This window comes from Falco cherrug, chromosome 7 (assembly GCF_023634085.1).
Source record: "Falco cherrug isolate bFalChe1 chromosome 7, bFalChe1.pri, whole genome shotgun sequence".
Classification (NCBI taxonomy): domain Eukaryota; kingdom Metazoa; phylum Chordata; class Aves; order Falconiformes; family Falconidae; genus Falco; species Falco cherrug.
This window is the reverse complement of record NC_073703.1, coordinates 62541473-62561042: the sequence shown is the minus strand read 5'-3', so window position 1 is coordinate 62561042 and position 19570 is coordinate 62541473. Positions and strand designations below refer to the sequence as shown.

General features: G+C 37.2%; 1 protein-coding gene across 2 annotated transcripts in view; it reads left to right on the top strand.

Annotated features, from left to right (window-relative positions):
- SLC25A21 (solute carrier family 25 member 21) overlaps positions 1-19570 on the top strand; it is a 255320-nt gene that overhangs the window by 179941 nt on the left and 55809 nt on the right. For both annotated transcript variants that reach the window (XM_055716721.1, XM_027812582.2), the window contains one exon: positions 6891-6974. In XM_055716721.1, the coding sequence (XP_055572696.1) occupies positions 6891-6974 (84 nt within the window). Of the gene's footprint in view, positions 1-6890; positions 6975-19570 lie in introns of those variants that run through there.

Genomic DNA, 19570 nt, shown 5'->3' with positions numbered 1-19570 from the left:
TTGAACTCCCTCTCTACAGACACATTCATTGATGGAATTAAATTATTCAAAATACTTATAGTTTGAACTTAGTTTCTGCTGTATATCTTTCTCGGGAAGGCATTAAATTATCTGTATGTAACTGCTATGACTAGTTGTTTTTGCTATTCATTAGCAAAATTACCAGAATAGATTTACATGAAACAGTTACATGGGTTAATTTGACCTGCTTCTGGTCAAGTTTCTTTTTACTAAATATTCTCTTCTAAAACTACATGTAAAGGAAAACTTTCTGACATTGTAGCTACTGTATGTTTGTCCCATGCACATAATGGAAAAATTACTGCAGGGGAAAAAAGTAGAATAGTTCTTCATTAGTAGCTGGCAAAATACAGCTTTCATTTCTAAAGCACTTTATTACACTCTTGGTATATATAGTACTGCTTGCTTTTTCCCTCTGATATTTTTGATGGAATGATATGCCGCTTAGCTTGAATACAAAAGCAAAGAGATAGCAGAAAGTAATCTATAAAAGTACAGGGAAGATGAAGTTCTTTTTCTGATTAGTGTAATTTTATCTGGTCTAAGAATAAGACTGGTATTCAGAGAACTGACCAAGAGTTCTGTCATGCTTAGGACTTTCCTGTTTCTCTATTCAGTGATTCAGTTAATTCAGGGAAAATATTTTCAAACAATTGTAAATTCAGATTAAGCCGCGCATGGGAAATTCTCATCACGGAGGCTGAAAGAGTTTAGACCAATTGTTTTATGAGGGTTTAGATAAATTGCTTTAGGTAACCTAAAGGGAGGTGGCAACTGATGGTGATCTTAGTGGGTTCAGATTTTGATCAGAATAGCCAATATGTTCCATCTAAATTCTGCCATAAATTGTTAAGTCTCTGTTGATATAGCTCTAACCTTTACTGTGAATGCACTCCTTATTCAGATGTACGTGTTTGCTGCTTTCTCATCCACTGGTAATGTTTGCTCCTTTTGACCTACTTATATATTTCATGGCAGTTTCTGAGATTTTTTTCTGAGACAAAGTACAAATTGCTGGATAACTAAGCAAATAGGGAGAGGACAGAACAACAGATCAAGATTGCAATAAGGCAGAGGTCAGGTCAGGTGTGGAATTAAAGAGTTTAGGAGTTGTGGTGTTTGATAAATGCTTTGGTAAATGGGAGAATTCATCAGTTTGTGTTTTGTAATTTTTTATTTGGCCATCATACCTGGATGTTCTAACTCACACAAAAGTAATCTCTACAGAGAATTTTGAGTTTGCAGGATATCCTTACAATTATTTCCATTATTACTATTCATTTGTTTCTTCTTCAAAAAAACCCATGTTCCTCCAAGAATCATAGAGGTAAATAAACCAAAAATATCATTAATTCCAACAAAGTGGAATTCATTTAGATGAATTTTGAAATATTGAAACCAAATATTTTTTGGTAATGCCTCTACCCATGATTCTGGTTTATTACTTGTGAAGTAAATATGAACTGTATGAAAAATTCTGTGATTAGTTGGAGGCAAATCTGTATCGACTATGGAGAATGATTGGAATAGGTGCTGTTCTTTGCCTGTTCTCTGTTACCACTTTACTGTATACTTATATGGGTTTTGCAGTTAAATAATCACTACAGCAATACTATAATACTTAAAATATGACTGCTGCACTAGCAAAATTTATATCTTTGGCTTAATATAATTAGGGGTTTTGTTTTGAAATCTAATATTCAGTTCTTCAACAGCTTTTATGATTTACTGTTAAAATAAGTGACAGAATTATACTCTCAGTTTAGTTATTATCCTGTAAGTAACATAAGCAACTCAAAGAACATGAGCCAAAAAGTGAAATATTATCAAGGTCCTTTTTGCAGTGCAAAAGTTTGCATGAAATCTAAGCATTGGTAGATAGCACTAACTAGTAGTAACACCTGAATAAATGTTTAAGTTAGCAAATCAAAATCTTTTTAAATTATAATGAAGTTATTTTTATTACAAGCATGTGAACTGTTAAATAATGTATGTTTATATAAAGCTTCAGACTATACATTTTTATCAACTTACAATGGTAGGGGTAACCACAGCTAGGAGTGCCTGGAATCGTGGGAAATACTGAAAGTGGAGAAAAACTATAAATGTTGTTTTCTGTTTTCCAAAGTCTGTACATTTATTTAAAAGTTGTTTAACATTTAACATTGCACAGATAATTTGTTTTGTTATGCTACTTAACTTTCTTCTTTTCTTTACAGTATCTAAACACCTCAGTACCTGAGATTATTTGCTTTGGGACTGTGTAAGTCCCAATCATGGAGGGAAATGCTAGGATCTTTATTAAAAATAGAGTAGGACATATGGTAGGATCCTAGTAAGACGTGAAAATACAGCTAAGACTGCCACTCATTGGCAAGCACTGTAACACGGTATAAAGCTTGGTTCTCTGAGTCAATGGTTTTCTTTCCCGCTGAACTTTGTGGTTGAGGAACTAGTCAGCAGCACTGCATAAAAGCAGGAAGAAAATCTAGAATTTACATATGAGGGTATAGTCTTTGCAAACCCAGTAGCAAGAATTTGGTGAGTCTAGTCTTCACATCACGTTGCGGTTGTCCTACATAGCTGGGATTTAACTGCTCACTATCTACTTGCATCTAGGTATGAAAATACTAGTTTCTTCCTTTTAGATTTTAAGATACCAAACCAATTTCAGCATTAATTGGAAATCTTTCTCCAGCACACATCAGTAAATAAAAGGGGGAGGATTGCTAGGTAACATTGTGGTGAACAGACTTTAAACACTAAATAGCTGAATACTGTGGTTGCAGACATCCACAAGACAACTTTGATGAGATGTTCAGTAAGCATGAACAAAAAAACCGTAACAACTGATAGGAGAGAGAAAGAAAAAAAAAAAAAACCAGAAAGCACACACTTCTGCTTCTCCAATATAGATATTGATTGTGTCAGAAAAGACTGCTTGGAGGATTTTTGCAATAGGAAGGGGGGGAGGAAAGCATCCTGCGGACCAGGGATTTTCTGAAACTCGGAATAAAATACTGGCTATTTTAAAACCAACAAGAACTGTAAGTTAGGCATTGGAAACAGATATGTCTGTTTATGTAGGGTCATTGCTCCACAACATGAAGTACCACATGTTAAATGGTAGTGGTTCGGAGAACTGATGAAAGGACTCAAGCAACTTCTGCATTGTGCGATTTCAGGCCGAGCCCACTGAGAGTTATTGATCAAGGACTGTTATAAGCATGAAAAATGCACTCTCTCATGCTATCAAGGTTTATTCATTTCACGAGTACTAGTTGTAGTGCAGATTAGTGTGGATAAGTTAAAATATTTTCATGGGTTTAAGTCATGCAAGGTTTTCAGTGAAGATACTGCCTTTTGAACAGACCCCAAAACCTCAAATGATTTTACATGATTTCCACTTTTTGAGATCCCACCCATGTGTCTTCTGGGGGGTGAACAGGGAAGGACACTGACGTTCTCTTCTTAAACAATATCAGAACACTTTTGTATGAAAGAAAGCTACTGCAAAGGTACTGTTCAGTCAAAGGGGGCATAAAAGACCAAGCTCTGTGGGCTGCTTCTACAGCCCCGAAAGGGAGATTGGGAGGTCCCCATGGCACGGGAGCCAGAGGTGTGAACTGCGAGGAGGAGCCCAGAGGGCTGGCAGTAGGTGCCGGGGCAGTCCCAGGTAGCAAGAAGTAACCCGGGGACCAAAGTGCCTCCCACAGCTCTGGGAGCATTCCCAGTGTGGGGTGCTCAGTACCACAGCTTTCTGGCCAGAAAACCAAGAAGCAGGAAAACGAGAGGGGAGGAAAGTTAGCCTGATGGTCATTTTTAGAGTGATAAAGGTCTTGGTAAACCCATAACGTGCTGGAGTGTCCAGTGACTCCTAACGCTTGCTGTGTGCTGGTAGTGAGTAGCGGGTCATTCATCCCAGTCCTGCCCGTATGTCTGTTCAGTGTGTCTTTGGATGCTGCCTGCATATTCTTCTTTTCAGACTTCAAAACAATAAAATAGATCAGTAGTTAATGCTTTGATCGTATTTATAGGAGAATTTATCTTTTTTGTTCTAACAAAGCTGATAACATAACAAGGCAGGCATCCAGCTTCCAAAAATGCATGAAATTCAGTGGGTTTATAATGCTTTTTAGAAAGGAGTGGATTTGAAGCAGTGAAAGTCACTATGTATCCCCCAGCTGTGTTCATTCCTCTAAATAATCATTAAAAACAGGCCAGTTTTTTTTTTAAAGTGAATACTTTCGATCTTCAGTATTATTAAGATTACTAATACAGGCTGCCGCTGCTGCTGCCACCAGAAAAACAAACATACATTTTTTTAGCTCTTCCCTGAGCTTCTTATAACAAGTGCTTGTGATCAATTAGCTAGTTCATTAAAAAGTTACACATTATTTTATTGAGGCAAGCAATTCTGAATCAAAGAACTCAATTCGCGGATCTAGGCTGAAGCACATAATTGGCATGTATTTTAGGATCACTGTTAAAGCTATAAAAAAGATTTACTAGGGAAGGAATGGATCCAAAAACCCTAAAGGAAGGAATATGTTATTTGTGCGACTCAGTGTTACAAACGGACTCATTTAATACTAAGGTCTTATCTACATTAAAACAAAAACCTGAAATTAATGTAAACCTTATTTAACTGCTTTAGCAAGAAGTTATCCTTCATCTGATCCATGTAAATTACATATGGTGTTATTGTATTTCTTATGCTATGTTTTTCATTATTATTGCTATCAAAGATGTATTTTTATTGAATCTTTTAAATTTAGTTGAAAAGTCAACACTGTGTTAACTGTAAAATGAAATTATATAAGTATGTTCACCATGTTGTTAAGATCTATAGTGAGTCTGGGATTAAAGCTCCAGTTCTACAAACAGTTGTGCGTGCATGACAGTGGGGAACCTTATACACATGCTACTAGGATGTGCTTGAGCATTTTGCAGCTTGAACAAGAGGGAAGGTGCATTATTCAGAGGATGTTTTAGAAATAGTGATGCTTTATTCTGAGTTTACAAACTGGCCAAATCTTGAAACTTGAGGAAGAGAATTTGAGTTAAGAATGCTTTCTTTCTTTTTTTAATACTTGAAAAAAGTTAGTTTCAGGTGAATTTTTTACAAGATTTCTTTAATCAAAAGAAAGCCATTTTTGATTTTGAGCTCAAAGGTATAAATAATCAAGTCTTAAATACATTAAAATGTGCATAAAATCTGCTTTCTGTTATAATTTTGATTGCTTGATTGCCACAATGTGAAAGCTTCTGTAGCTGATATTACTGTTGGAGTTTGTGTCATGGCATTGAGGCATTTTTTTCAACTATTAGCATTCCCAAGGGTTCTTTTCAGACAAAATGTTACGCATCAGCTCTTATTTGAGTCTAAGCCTATTGAATAGCATTCTCCTCTCTGCCAACTTGGCAGCAAGTTCTCGTCCTAATAAAAGAGGTTACCCCAGATAGAGATCCCAGATGTGCCTGAACTACTTTTATTAGGACTATGGAGGGGCTCAGTGTTTCCTTCTAACTATTTTCAAAAAAGGTGTGGGCTTGCCTTCATAATTGCCCAAAGAATTGTATTACATCACTGGAAATTTTTTCCTCAAAGTGAATAAAATGTTAGCTGTGTTAGCACAGAACAGCTTAGGAAATAGTGATGTTCAAAACAATGAATGCCTTTTGCCGCAATTCAAACCTTGATTTGACCCTACTGAATTCTGTTCGGAGAGAGGAGAACATTGCTGTTTAACAGAGTTAAAAATACCTTCATTTTTACATATTAATGAGATTCAGTATCATGATTAGAATAAGAATAGATGTTTCTCAGAACAGCAACATAACTTTGGCATATGACACTTGACTATAATGTCAGTTATTCCTTGAAACTGTTGAATGCTATTTGTTTTGTAGAATTCTTATTGTACTTAGTGTTAAAGCCAACTTAGCAGTTGCCTGATAGAGAGCTGTTGTAGACTGGAATTGCTAACTGCTAACAACAATATTCTATTATATTTTTTTAGTGCTATTTAGTAATTAGTTTAAACTAGCAAAAGAAGTTTTATTGCTAAAATTGTATTCATAATTTCTCCAAACTAATTAGCTGAATGTGTCGGTTGCAGTCTTAAAACTGCAAGAAACGGGTAATCTAACTGAGATACTTAGTAAAATAATATAGTTTCTTAAACTCACTGTTGCTATCCATGAATCATAAGTAATAAGGTGTTTACAATCTTAAATCATAATCTTGATTTTCCTTTCAAAGCCACAAGCTTCCTGTTGAAATCTTTATTGTTATCAAAATATGAATAGAGGAAAAAAAATTTTAATTAAAATAGTTCATTGCTTGCTTTTATTGTACATCTTATTGTTAAATTATGAAAATCAAATGGTGCTCTAATTTATGGTCATGTCTCTATTTGATTTTTGTTGTAATTTTGTCAGATATAAAAAGAAAGAAACTGTACAGTGGATTCATTTCATAGTGAAACACATGATAATATTCCATTTCAGATTTTCAAAAACAGGGTTTGACTCAAAGAATCCCATTAGTTTCAATGGGCTTTGAATCAGGCATAGGGTTAACAGCTTATTTTTCAAACAACTAGAAAGAGGTGTAAATGTCAAAGGTGATAGCTATACTGTGAGCTCCATAAACTACAAAAAAAGTTACTACTAAAGTTCTATTTTTCCTTAGTTTAACAGCTTCTATGAAAACAGCGTTAATAAGTATATCAGGAACAGTATATAATAATGAATCAGATATGTTAAAAAACCTTTAAAACTCCTTTTATGTAATAATTGGAAAGTTAAAAGTGACTTAAAATCCCTGACTTCTCATGCTGTGATGTAAATTGTATTTTTTTTAGGTTCCAAATTCAAAGAGGGAAAACTGATCCAACCAGTTACAAGAGCCTGGGGGACTGTTTTAGGACTATTTTCCAACGAGAAGGGTAAGAGTATATGTTTTTATAATTGTCAATTTTATGTGACCTTTTTTAATCACCCATTTTCCAGACATTAGATCCTCTTTACATTCCACCCTTTTTTGCGATTGCCAGAATTTGGCAAACGTGTAGTCTTGCATAACAAGCACAATTTGAAAAGTCTTAGCATTGCTTACACTCACAATACCAAATTTTGCTATTAGAGTGTGTTTCAAGACCAGAATGCACAGCTGTGTAGAGATGTCAGGGCAAACACTGCTTCAGTACTGGAGCAGGATGGCTGCATCAGTGCACCACGGTACCTAGGCACTTGTGTCTTCTTGTCCTGGTTTTCTGAACTAGCTCAGCCTGAGCCATCACCAGTTCAGTGAAGTACTTGTTTCCAAGCTCTGATGAATTGATTCCCAGTTAGCTATGGGAGACAACGTTTCCAGGACCTGCATGAGCGAAATTCCACAGCTTTTCATTTTGACAGAATATGGAAAAGGATTTATGGTCTTCAATCACCTGAATCATACTGGCTTCAGAAGGTACCACTGGTTTGAGCCTGAGCTCCTCTGAGAGACTTGGGTTCTGATCCAGAAAGGCATTTAAATACACTCTTAATTTTATGAGCAGTCCAGTTAAAGCCAGTGAGGGTAATGGGACTGATCATATACTTAAGCCTGTTATCCACAGGAGCTCTTCAGGAGCTAGCCTTTAATGAAGGTAACTAATTAGTAAATCCCAGTTTTGAGTAACTGGCAGGCTTTCCATAAGAACTTTGTAAATACAATAGCAACCCATTTTTAAATCATATATTTATCAAAATGGAACATTATATAAATGTTCTTTAATACAATGGCATAGCTATCATGTATGGAGGCAGCATATGTGCAGTGAGGTGCAGACATCTTGTGTCCACAAGCTGTACTGGAAAAACAGAGGTGAGACAAGCAGTGAAAATGCTCAAACTAGACCAGTTGTATTTCTCGCAGTGAGGTTTAGCTAAGCAACACTACATAAGTATGTAGATATAAAACTGAATGGTTTGAAATGCTAAAGAAGGGAAATGTAGAGAAGTTTATTAAGGTGTTGAGAAAGGAAGTTGGCACATTTGCCCTTATCCATGGTAAATTCATTTTTGATGAAAGACTAATGTGCATTGTCATTACAAGACATTAAAAAGCTTAAAAGCTAAAAAGATTTCACAAAAATGATAATTTGTGGCTTCTGGGGTTTTCTAAGCCGAGTATGTGTTAATTTTTATTGCTTCTTAAAAGAAAACTATGTTTTCACAATAGGAAAGTATTAATATTTACAGTCATATCAATCTGTTTTTGAATACAGAGCTAGTTTTAATATTTAAGTAAATGAGTATGAAAATGCTATTTATCTCAGCCCAATTCACTAGTGTTTTTATTCGGTTAAATGAGTCACAAAATGTAAAATTAAGAATAGGTAGAAATTTCAAGAATGAGTCTAAATCGAGAGACAACTTCCAAGTTAATTTATTTTAGTGTCTTGTTTTATTACCTGTATGATTATATTGTGCAACTGGATATTTGTACAACCCACATGTATAAAATAGTAGCAGGACACTGCAAACTTCAATGCACCATGCAAAATGTAGTTCACTTACTATTTGAGGGAGGGGGAGAAAGGAAAAAAATACTCCGTGTTTCAATTGTTTTACATGTTATGCTTTTCAAATGCTTCTCAGAGACATAGCTGTCACTCGTTCTACGGATCTGACTCCATTAGTATCTTCCCAGTGTTCAGATAGTGTGCTGCCTAACACGCATAAACTGACTGTGGAGAAACGATGAAGGAGGGTCTGAGCACAGCAGTCATCTGTGAATGAACTGCAGAAAGGAGAGATGAAGGCTGTTGGGTTGTGGGTTGGGTTTTTTTCTGTTGAATGCTTGTGCCCTAATACTAGAACCAAACCAGAATATTTTTTTTATGTTTGTATCAAGGCATGACTCTGTAAGCAGGAAAAGAAGACTATTACATGAAATTATTATAGATTTAAATCACAGTTTAGCAGTGGATTGCACTAATTTCCTGTCAGGCTAGAGCTAATGCAAAGTTTTACTTGCCTGCTGCAAAAGCAGTCAATACTGATCTAAACAAAAAGCAAAATCTATGGATACCTTTTTTTCTCCAGAAAGTTAAGACAGAGGCAGAAGGTCACATTTAAACATTCATCAGTAGTAAGTACTAGGAAAAAAGGAGATGAAGAATCTCAGATACATTATAATCTTACATTTGGGCTAAAAATAACAAAAAGTAATCAACTAATCCTGAAAAACCTGTTTGACTTCATGAGTTGCATCCCCATCTGCACAAGTTGTCCAGTTTCTGGAGCATGGTGATTATCACACGTGAGGGAAGTGAGAGAGATGACTATGAAGTATTTTAATTAGTGAAAACCTTGAATCCTGATAACATCCTCCTTGGGTGACCACAAAAAATGCAGAAGTGAGCACTGAGAAAGAGCTTCACATTTAGAGATCGAGCAAACAAAGCCAGTTTATGAGGTGTTTGGATTCAGAGGTGTAAATCTGCGAGAAGGGTATAAGAAGTTCATTAATGCCCCATGTTTATGTCATATTGGCCAATATGAAATATTCCCATTGGTGTGTGGCATTTTTAGACTGATTTTCTGAAATATCTAATTCTGTGTGCACTGTCTATAAAGAGTCTCGCCATCTTTCTCCAACACCAAGAATTCCCTACTGGCATATGTGAATGTATGTTGACTACAAAAAAACCTAATTAAATAAAGGAACATAGTGGGAAAGGAAACGTTACTAATGGCCTGCTCCTGAAAATGTTTACACTTGGGAATGGTGTTTATGCACCTTATGCACACTTATACTTTTAATAGTAGCAACTACAGTGGGCTAGAATATCAGAGCCCAGTTCAGACAAGACAGTTCCTAATGCCTTAATTTTTTTCCTTGTTATGTTGAGGTTAAGTATGTAGAATCAGCCTAGGAAGTACATATTTTTATGAATACATATGCAAATAGTTCATTTGCTGCAATGCTTTGTACAGAAAATTAACCAATATTACATTATACTACAGTATCACAGTAGCAATCTGATGATTTCATGGAAAGCTGCTTCATCACAAATAATGGCCAGGATTTCTTTAACCATCCCTCTGATTTTCTTCTCATTATAATGAAAGGGACAGAGGAAATATTTCCAGTCTAACCACTAATAGAACACTGTCCTTTTCAAAGATTCTGAAGACTGCTTTATCTTCACAAAATACTAGAAATTTCTTAACCAAAAAAACCACAGGAAAAAAAAGCCCTACAAAAGCTCCCTTCCCCCAACCTTTGAGCGGCTCTTTAGATGGAAATAAATTTTCTTCACAGGGAATTAAGTTCTTCAAAGAAGGATCCATCCCTTGAACTCTTTTCTTGTCTTACAAGAAAATGGGAGCCACAAAACATAAAATTTAATTGAGACTCACTAAAGGAAGGTTCGGTCGAGCAGAGCATTAAAGGTCACATAGCTTTCTATTAAAGGGATGCAGGAGTATTAACTTCAGGGCTTTTGTGAACTTGTGTTGGGAGCATCCAGTTGCTGCCAATTGCACGGGGGCTGCAGCGGCACGAATCTCTCAGGTGGTGAGCAACCGCTGCTCAGCTGGATTCACTAGGAACTGTGCGTCCGAGGTTCTCTGGTTTCGCTTACGAGATGGTGCATGAATTGACAGAACTTTGACAGCAGAGGTAAACCCACCAGGAGCATATCTGTTTATTGAGGAGTGACAGCTTTATAGCCAACATAAAAATAATCTGATGTTTATTGGGGAAAATGTTTGGATACAGGATTAACTGAAACCATTAATAGAGAAAACTTTTTGTTGTTTTTAGATCCTACAAGTAAGAGGTTAGATTATGTTAAATGACTGATTTTTGTATCATCATCATCTTCACTGCATTTGTTTTCACTCGCTTTTTCTTTGATAATGACTTAGGTTGGAATATGAAATGCAAGAATAAACGGTCTAGCTGAATGTATATGTTGCATTTATATTAAAGACACATGGTGTTGTGTCTCATATTGAGAATGGAAAATTATGCCCATCTGCACTGTCTTAATTTGGAGTTACAGCATTAAAATGACGAATGCTGTTATTTCGAGTCTGTAAACAACTTTGTTCTTATAAACTTGGATTTTCATGAGCTCATAATTTTAACAGTAAATGTTCTGGGTCGCAGTTGACTTTTTTGGTAGGCACACAGTCAAGAAACCTGTTACTTTCACATTCATTGGTTAATTCGCCTGAAATAGAAAGGGTAGTAGTGTCCTGGTTTCCAGATTTATAACTCAGCCTTCAGTAAGTTTCAGTTTAAAGTGTTGCTAGCCTTTCTTAGAACTAGACGGTCCTGGGAAAGTGCAAAACACAACTGTCAGTGATCATTTGAGCTTCATTACTTCTAAGTTATTGGGTTATTTTTGTGGAATTTGGTTTGGGAAGGAGTAATTACCTCCGTGTTTACAGAGCCCAATAGCTTTATAACTATTCCTGTCTTGCTCTCAGCACCACCGAACCACTCTCTTGTACCTATATTTGTCTGTACGACCACACACCTTTTTTTAAATAAGCGACACCCTGACTCATACATTAGTGGGATTAGCTTATAAAGCTGCACAAAACTTCAAAACTTGTCAGCTATGGGTGGAGTAGGTGGGAGAACAGCCAAGACTGAGCAGGAGCTGGATGAGTGCAGAGTTGTGAGCAAACATGAAGAAGCTGGAGGGTTCCTGGTTTACCTGATATCAGTGATCATTCATCAATTAATCAATTTCCTAGCACTCTCCTTTGTCTTCCCTCTATCCATCAACTGCCTGTTGCGGTAACAAGTGCTTGAGAGACTACAGCAGTGCTCCTGGGGCCTGGCTCTCCCAGCTGGCTGCAGATGATGCTCTTCTGCTTCTAATTGCCAGCAGGTCAGGGAAGGAGACTTGCAGGATTGCCAGCCCTGCAGGCAAGCACCGGCCTCTGGCACTCACCAGCAATCATCACCGCCCGTTCCTGGGGCCCAGCTGGATGTGTACTCTTCCAGCTGGGCTGAGGAGACCTATCAAAAGGCTGCCAAATAAGTGTTATACAAGATACAAATACTTGGCTACCCTGCACCTGAATCCTTCAATGAAATTGCTGACCAGGGAAGTGTGACATGGTCCGTCATGCCAAAAATCCATTTTCCCAACAAGCAGTTATGAAGTGGAGATTCATTTCCACTTACTGGAGGCATAAATTCCCGTGGTATCAAAAGACCAGGCTCTGCTTTAAGTGCTCTGAGGCAAGCAGAAGTGGTAGATTAAGATGCTATTTCCCCCCAAACAGCTATGTGCCCCACCCTTTGGTTTCTTGTTTGCCAGAATACCTAAATTGCCAGGTTTCTAATTTGCCAGAATTCTAAGTACCAGGAGAAGCAGAAGTGAACCTGGACCCATGCTTGCTTGCTACTGTCAAGAATCTTGTTTCTTACTAGAGACCCACCTGCCCTACCAGTTTCAGAGACTGTGATCTTGCAAACTGAAATATAGCCACCTTTTCTCTTTTGCCCCCACTACAGGAACACTAACTTCCACCTGAACGCTGAGGAAGGTCTGCTAGCACTTGTACTTCAGAAATATATATACACAGATCTATCTCTTTTCTAGTCCTACCAGCCTTCCTTACACTTACAAACTTATAATACTTGTACAAACCTTGCTAAAATGAGACTAAAGATGCAAAAAAGGGCACTACGGTATCAAAGTGTGTGTGTGTATCTATCCTGATGCATCCCCGTTGTCCATAGCATATTGCTAATTTTTCTTCTCTTTATCCCACACATTGTAGAATTATTCTGTTGGTCACATTACACTCCATTGGCATCTTCCTGCCAAGGCACATACTATTGTGTCTATTGCAGACTTTGTTAAAAAAAAAAAAAAAAAAGGGGGGGGGGGGGGGGGGGGGGGGGAAGAATATCATCTGAAATGTTGCTGTGGTTTAACTCCAGCCAGCAGCTAAGCCCAGCACAGCCACTCGCTCACTCCCCCTCAGTGGGATGCGGGAGAGAATTGGAAGAATAAAAGTGAGAAAACTCGTGTGTTGAGACAAAGACAGTTTAATAGGTGAAGCAAAAGGCGTGCACACAAGCAAAGCAAAACAAGGAATTCATTCACTACTTCCCATCAGCAGGCAAGTGTTTGGCCATATCCAGGAAAGCAAGGTTTTTTCATCCATAACAGTTACTTGGGAAGCCAAACGCCATCACTCCAAATGTCCCCCGCTTCCTGCTTCTTCCTCCAGCTTTATATGCTGAGCATGACGTTATATACATGGTGTGGGATATCCCTTTGGTCACTGGGGTCAGCTGTCCCAGCTGTGTCACCTCCCAGCATCTTGTGCACTACCTCGCCTGGTGGGATGTGGTGAGGAGCAGAAAAAGCCTTGATGCTGTATAAGCACTGCTCAACAATAGCTAAAATATCCCTGTGTTATCAACACTGTTTTCAGCACAAACCAAAACCACAGCCCACACTAGCTACTATGAAGAAAATTAACTCTATCCCAGCCAAAACCAGCACAAATGACAAGTGTCAATTAAGCTTTATAACACCTTGCTGAATTGAGAACTTGAACTGAAATTGTGAAGGACAGTGCATTGGCTTAAACTGTGAACCTGTGTGAAATCTGTTGGCTTTTGTGGGTAAAAATTGAAGTCTTTGAGCTGAATTTTTGAACCCTTGTGCTTACTTTGCATATCTTTAAGGGAAAAATGCTCAGCATTAGAAAAAGTAATATTTATATATTTTCAGGGAGCATAAGCTTGCAAAATTTAGGCAGGGATGTGGCACATTCTTATAGTACACAATTAAAATTATCAACTGTTTAATCTTCCATTTACTTTGGGAAGTGAGCAATTCCATTTGCTTTGATATTTTTTCTATTGGTTGAGACCTGGCTCTGACAGTCAGTCCTTCTGTAGGGGCACTGCAACAGTCCTCAGCAAGCACCCTCCTGCCTCTGCAGTTTGGGAGACAGGATTCACATAGCCCTGTGGGGAATGGAGCTCCCAGACCTGCAGTGGAAGGAAAAAAATGCCTTAGCATAGGCTTTAGGTGCCCCATGATAAAAGAACTTCTGAATTTCTTCTGGGTAATTAACAAGAGTTCCCTCTCCATAATCCATTACATATATATGAAGAGTAATAGATCTGCTTTCCCTGTTCTTGTGCCACTTACTCTCACTTTACCCCATTTCTTACTCTGCATAGACCTACGCACAATATCTGGTCTTACATGTTTTCAGTTCCATTTGTTTATCTATAGTTTGTTTGGACTTGTGTCTTAAAATCATCATTTTTGTTCTTCCTCAAAATGGGTGCTGAGACATAAAATTTAAATGATGGTACAGCCTTGAGTAAAATCATCATTAAGACTGCTTTCAAGGTTAGAGAAGAGGAAGGCTGAAAATTTGACTGACAGAATTTCTGGATAGTTTACTTTTAGATTGTGATTTATATTATGCTCACAAGTTTTTAGATCAAATATGGCCACAAAGGAGACATATTTGGTGTACCTGTATGAAGGTGATGTGCATTCTGCTTTCTTTTGTAAATAAACATTCACATTTGATAATTCAATTTTGTCTCACTTCCAATAAAGACAGCAAAAATCTCAGGAAATTCTGATGCCTCGTTACATTTTAAAATGCATATACATATGTGTATGCATGTCTGTTTGTAAAAAGTTCATGCATTCTCTTCGTCTCTAAGTATATGAAAATTAAGCAGTTCATAATCCAGTGAAATTTTGCTAACAGTCTTGAGTGACTAGATGCTTTTGCAACAATAGTCAGTCATGAAACAAAGATGATACTAGTTCTTTTAACCTATAGGTCTCAAAACACTTCATAGAAGCAGGACGTACCATTACCTAAATGTACAGATGGGGATGCTGAGGTGTAAAGTGCCAGGGTGTCAAGCAGATCTGGACTGGAGCATGCACACAAGTGGTTCTCATTGAGAAGCCAGATACCATGTCATTTGTTTGCCCCATGGTAGCATGTTAATATCAAAGCTCTGAGGAACATGTGTGTTGGACATAAAATTGCATTCTTTGATACAGGCTCCTAATTCAGAAGGGGCCTGAGGACTTATTCAGCAATCCGTTTTGTGAAGTAGTTTGTCCAAGCACAGACATGGAGGTAGTGGCAGTTTTAAGCCTGAAGCTGGACATCCTGACTGCAAAGCTAGTGCCCCAATCAGTGGACTATGCCGTCTCTAGATAGCAATATTTACACTGATGTTACTGTCATGAGGTTTTCATCATCCCCTTCAGACAGAAATTCTCTGTTCCTGACTGGAGGTTCCCTCCCCCCATCTTCATATGTTAACACTTGAAAACATAAGAAATGGCTCTGGAATGTGAAAAACTTCTATTCCCAGTTTTATGTGCGTAGCTCTGAAATACAATGAGGTTGTACTGGTGTAACTAAGGGTAGCGTTGGGCTAACCACATTTTTATTACTGATGGATCCACATTTTGCTTGCAAAATTTGATCTGGTATATATGGCAACACAGTAAACAAGAACACTCTTTTAAAAAGATAATCACTTCTCAGAATCGTATGCTTTAAAGATGAAACACATGCTGATTATTTCCCATAGGAACAAAACACAACAAAATCATGTAAATCTTATAAGCACCTTAGAAGTAAACAGGCCAGACCTTAACTGGCATTAGTCATAACTGTTAGCTACGGCCTACTGGAGGTACACCCATTTACATTGGGTAAGTATCTGTTTAAAGGTCCATGTTTTATTTCTTTTAAGTTTCAACTATTTTCATGCTTGGATTGTTTTGATCTTAAATTTAAGATTTCTTGAGTATCTATATGTATATTGAGCATTATACTAATATAAATAGAACTCATTATAGTATTAGTATTTACAGCGCTAGCTCCTACAGACCTTAGTTTGGAATCAGATGACTGCATTATAAGATGCTCATACCTTAGTAAGAGATACCTACAAGAATTGTTTACAATCCATTTTTATCTATCTACTCTAGTTAGTGAAAGATCAGCAGAACTTAAATTTTTAGTCCTTATGATTTTAACGTTCAAGAATATTTATCATTTTACCACATTAGGTTCCTGTTGGTTTCAAATATCTTGTTTAAATAGATCAACATAATCGTCAGATTCTCCGCATGTGTTTACGTTCTCTGAATGTGAAGAACGTATCTGCCCAATTTGGTAGCCCAGGATAATGGCCACGAATTTCTCTCGCTTTGGTAATTGGCTTAGTGAGGGGCTGCAGTATTTCACAGCCGTGTTAGCAACATTCCCCGGTGCTCCAAGCAGAGGTTTACACCTGGGGCCCTGACGGGGATGTTTCTGCCCAACACCATTGGCTCTAGTTCAGGCTGTGATGTGGTGCCACATCTGAGCCCCGAAACCTGCCGCACCCCAGGTGCAGCCCCGCTGCGTGGAGCGGAGGAGTGTGCTGCGGGCAGCCCAGCGGCTGAGCCAGGAGCCATCTAGAGTCAGAAAGCTGTGAAGAGCCCATACACCGTGTGCCGTACGTGTTGCCCTTCTCCAGGACTTCCTCGGCTCACCCAGGGCTATATGAAAATTTTCAGCTAGCAAGAAGCTTTCAGGTCAGGAGCCAAGACCCCCTCCAAAATTAGTCACAGCCAGGGCTGCATGTCCTCTGAACAAGGGTTTCATGAATTGCTGTTAAGGCTAAGTGGCTAAATTAAGCTTAAGGCATACTTTTGGGTCATGCTGCTTTTTGGGGATATGCCCCTACACAACTTGCTTGTTCTGAAATGGCATATATATAGTGCCATCAGAGTCTCCGGAATTGAAACCTGTATTTAAAATGTGAGAAACTGATTCTAGCCCTGATGGAGGGGTGGGAAATCGCTCAAATCTGAGCTAGTGCAAAGCTGTCATGCCCAGCTGCAGGCAGATAAAAGGATCTGACATCTGTCTGAAACCTCTTTCTTATCAAAGGTAATAGCTCTGAAATCTGATGATGACATTGTCAATAGTCAGCTGTCAGAATGAACTATTTATCTGTTACGGAAATCTAGCCATTAATGTTTAGCATTCCATAAATGCAACAGTGGATGCATCATGAGATGCAAAATTAATTGAAATTATGTGTTGTGTTTCATTAAAAGGCAAGTTGTTATTTACTTCTCTGTAATTTGGGCTTCTAGTAGGCACTAATTTTTAACCTATTCTTTAAAAGAAAAATTCCACTGTATCAAGGGAAAAAACAGTGACCAGAGAACAGATAAATCACTTTTATGTCCTTAGAACAGCTGACTTTACACTTTTATTACATTGTTTGAAAAAGCATCTTTTCATCTGGAAGGAATCAGTTTAAAATGTGATTGTCAACACAACGAAACCAGCTTTCTGTTTAAAATGGCTGCTCGGGAAGCTCATAACTACAGTTTTGCCAGGGTTTTCTTTACAGACATTAGTTACCAGAACCAAGAGATTTTAGATGGGATGTTCACAGGAAATACCTGGCAGACAACATAAAATGCAAAGTAAAGCATTTTTATTTAAGTTGTAGGAAGTATGCACGTGAAAATGAGCAACAGTGGTTTAGGTCAAAAGCTTTCTTTTTAAAATAGAACTTTGTAAGTTGTAGTTTGAAGCACTTAAGAGAAAAAAATCCTCCTTGATTTTTTCGTGTTTTGACCTAACTAATCAGACAACATACCTTTAGCGTATTTCTTAGACTATAATTCTCACTTATTTAAAAATGACACTATTATACCTCTCTCGAATCTGCATTTCTTTACCTCTTCTAATTTTCATTTTCTTCACTGGTTACATCTGAAAACACAGCTTTGTCTCTTTTATGCCAATCCTTTTTTATTTCTATAGTCCTTAGCTGTTTATATATAATTCTGGTCAATTTGAGCTACTAAATTTTTTAAATCTCTAAAAAATGCAGATGAAGATCCTATGCAAATTAAACTACTGCATTCAGTGATAAAATATTTTCACTCCAGAAATAATTGAGCTTTACATGATATATATTTGCTCATTATCTTAACTGTAAATTACAAAGGTGTAGCAAGACGTCTATCTATTAGAATAGAAAAAATCTCTTTCTTGTTTCCAGGGTAGGTTAATTGTATGTTACTTGTAATATTTTTGCGAACAACTTTGTATTATGACGTACTCTGAAAATATAGGTATCCTCAATTTTTTTTCCTAATAAATTACTTTTGTTTCTTTCTTAATGTTGAAAAATTAATAGCATTAAATAAGAAACTTATAAAATACATCTTTCTTGGAAATCTTTACCTGACAGGCTTCTTTTTGTTGAGTCGTAGAGCTGCCGTTGCAGCAGGAACTGCTGATCGTTCATCTCTAACACTGTTACCAACCCCTCTTTGCAGTATTCTTTAACCAAGTTGAACTTTTCCTGTATGTCATGCTTCACATTCTGAAAGAAATTTGGTAAGCTAGATGCTGAGAATATCTATGCTTGACCATGGAGGAAAAACTGTTCATCTAAAGCAATGCACCCACTTGAAATAAAAAGGCAGTGTAAATAGCTATGAATATTTGACAGTTATGTAGATTTTCCATGGAATACATCTTAAATAAAACAAGGTAAAAAGAGGATTTAGCACCACATAAGGAAATATTTTAGAGGAGTGTATTTCCATGTAATGCTAACTCACATTTCAGGCCACATTGCGTTCCATATGACTCTGAGAATCAAACTGTGAAAAATAAATTGTTTATTTTGCCTGTTTTGCTTTTTACCTCTTGAGATAAAATACAAATCTAAATACATATGAAGCTGGTTTTTTAGTTTTTACATTCTTTGCTTATGCAACTTTACTTACAGCCTGCTGTGGTTCTTTATAAATAGTGATAAACTTTAACGCAATAAAATAATTTTATTTAATTTTAAAAATGTCTACATCAAGTGTAGTGCATGTATAACACGCTGCATTTCCTTACAGGAATGCATGCATATAAGCACAGATAAACCGTACTGTTGCATTCTGTCTATGCATTGTAGAAAGCTTCTTTCCCAGTAAGCCGGCAGGCACTTCAGAGTAAATTTCTGAAGCTTTCGTGTAGCATGTGGGGCAGCAACTCTAACAGAAGCATTGGCTTCAGTTACGAATGCAAGATCAATTCCCATGCTTTTTTTTTTTTTTTTACAGCTTGCCTTCAGTGTTTGTGTATTTTTGTGTATTGGCTTTGCCTGAACTTGTATATATGCTGTTTTGTAGCTGACTGTCATGCACTGGCTGTCTCAAGTACAGAATTATTTCTCAGGGTTTATTTTAATCTGATAAATGGAATTTTCCATAATAAGTAAACACTTTTGCATCATAGGAATTTGGTAGGCAAACCAAATATATCTATTAGTTGTTCTTTGTAGCAGTTGAAATCTGTGGCAGGGACAAATACTTCTACACTCCCGATGCCTCCTAATCTAGGTAGGGGCTCAACTTACTGACTGTTAAAACATTTCTTCATAAAACTCATGTTTTCATTATTTGAATCCCACGTAACATGATTTTATATCCTGACTCAACAA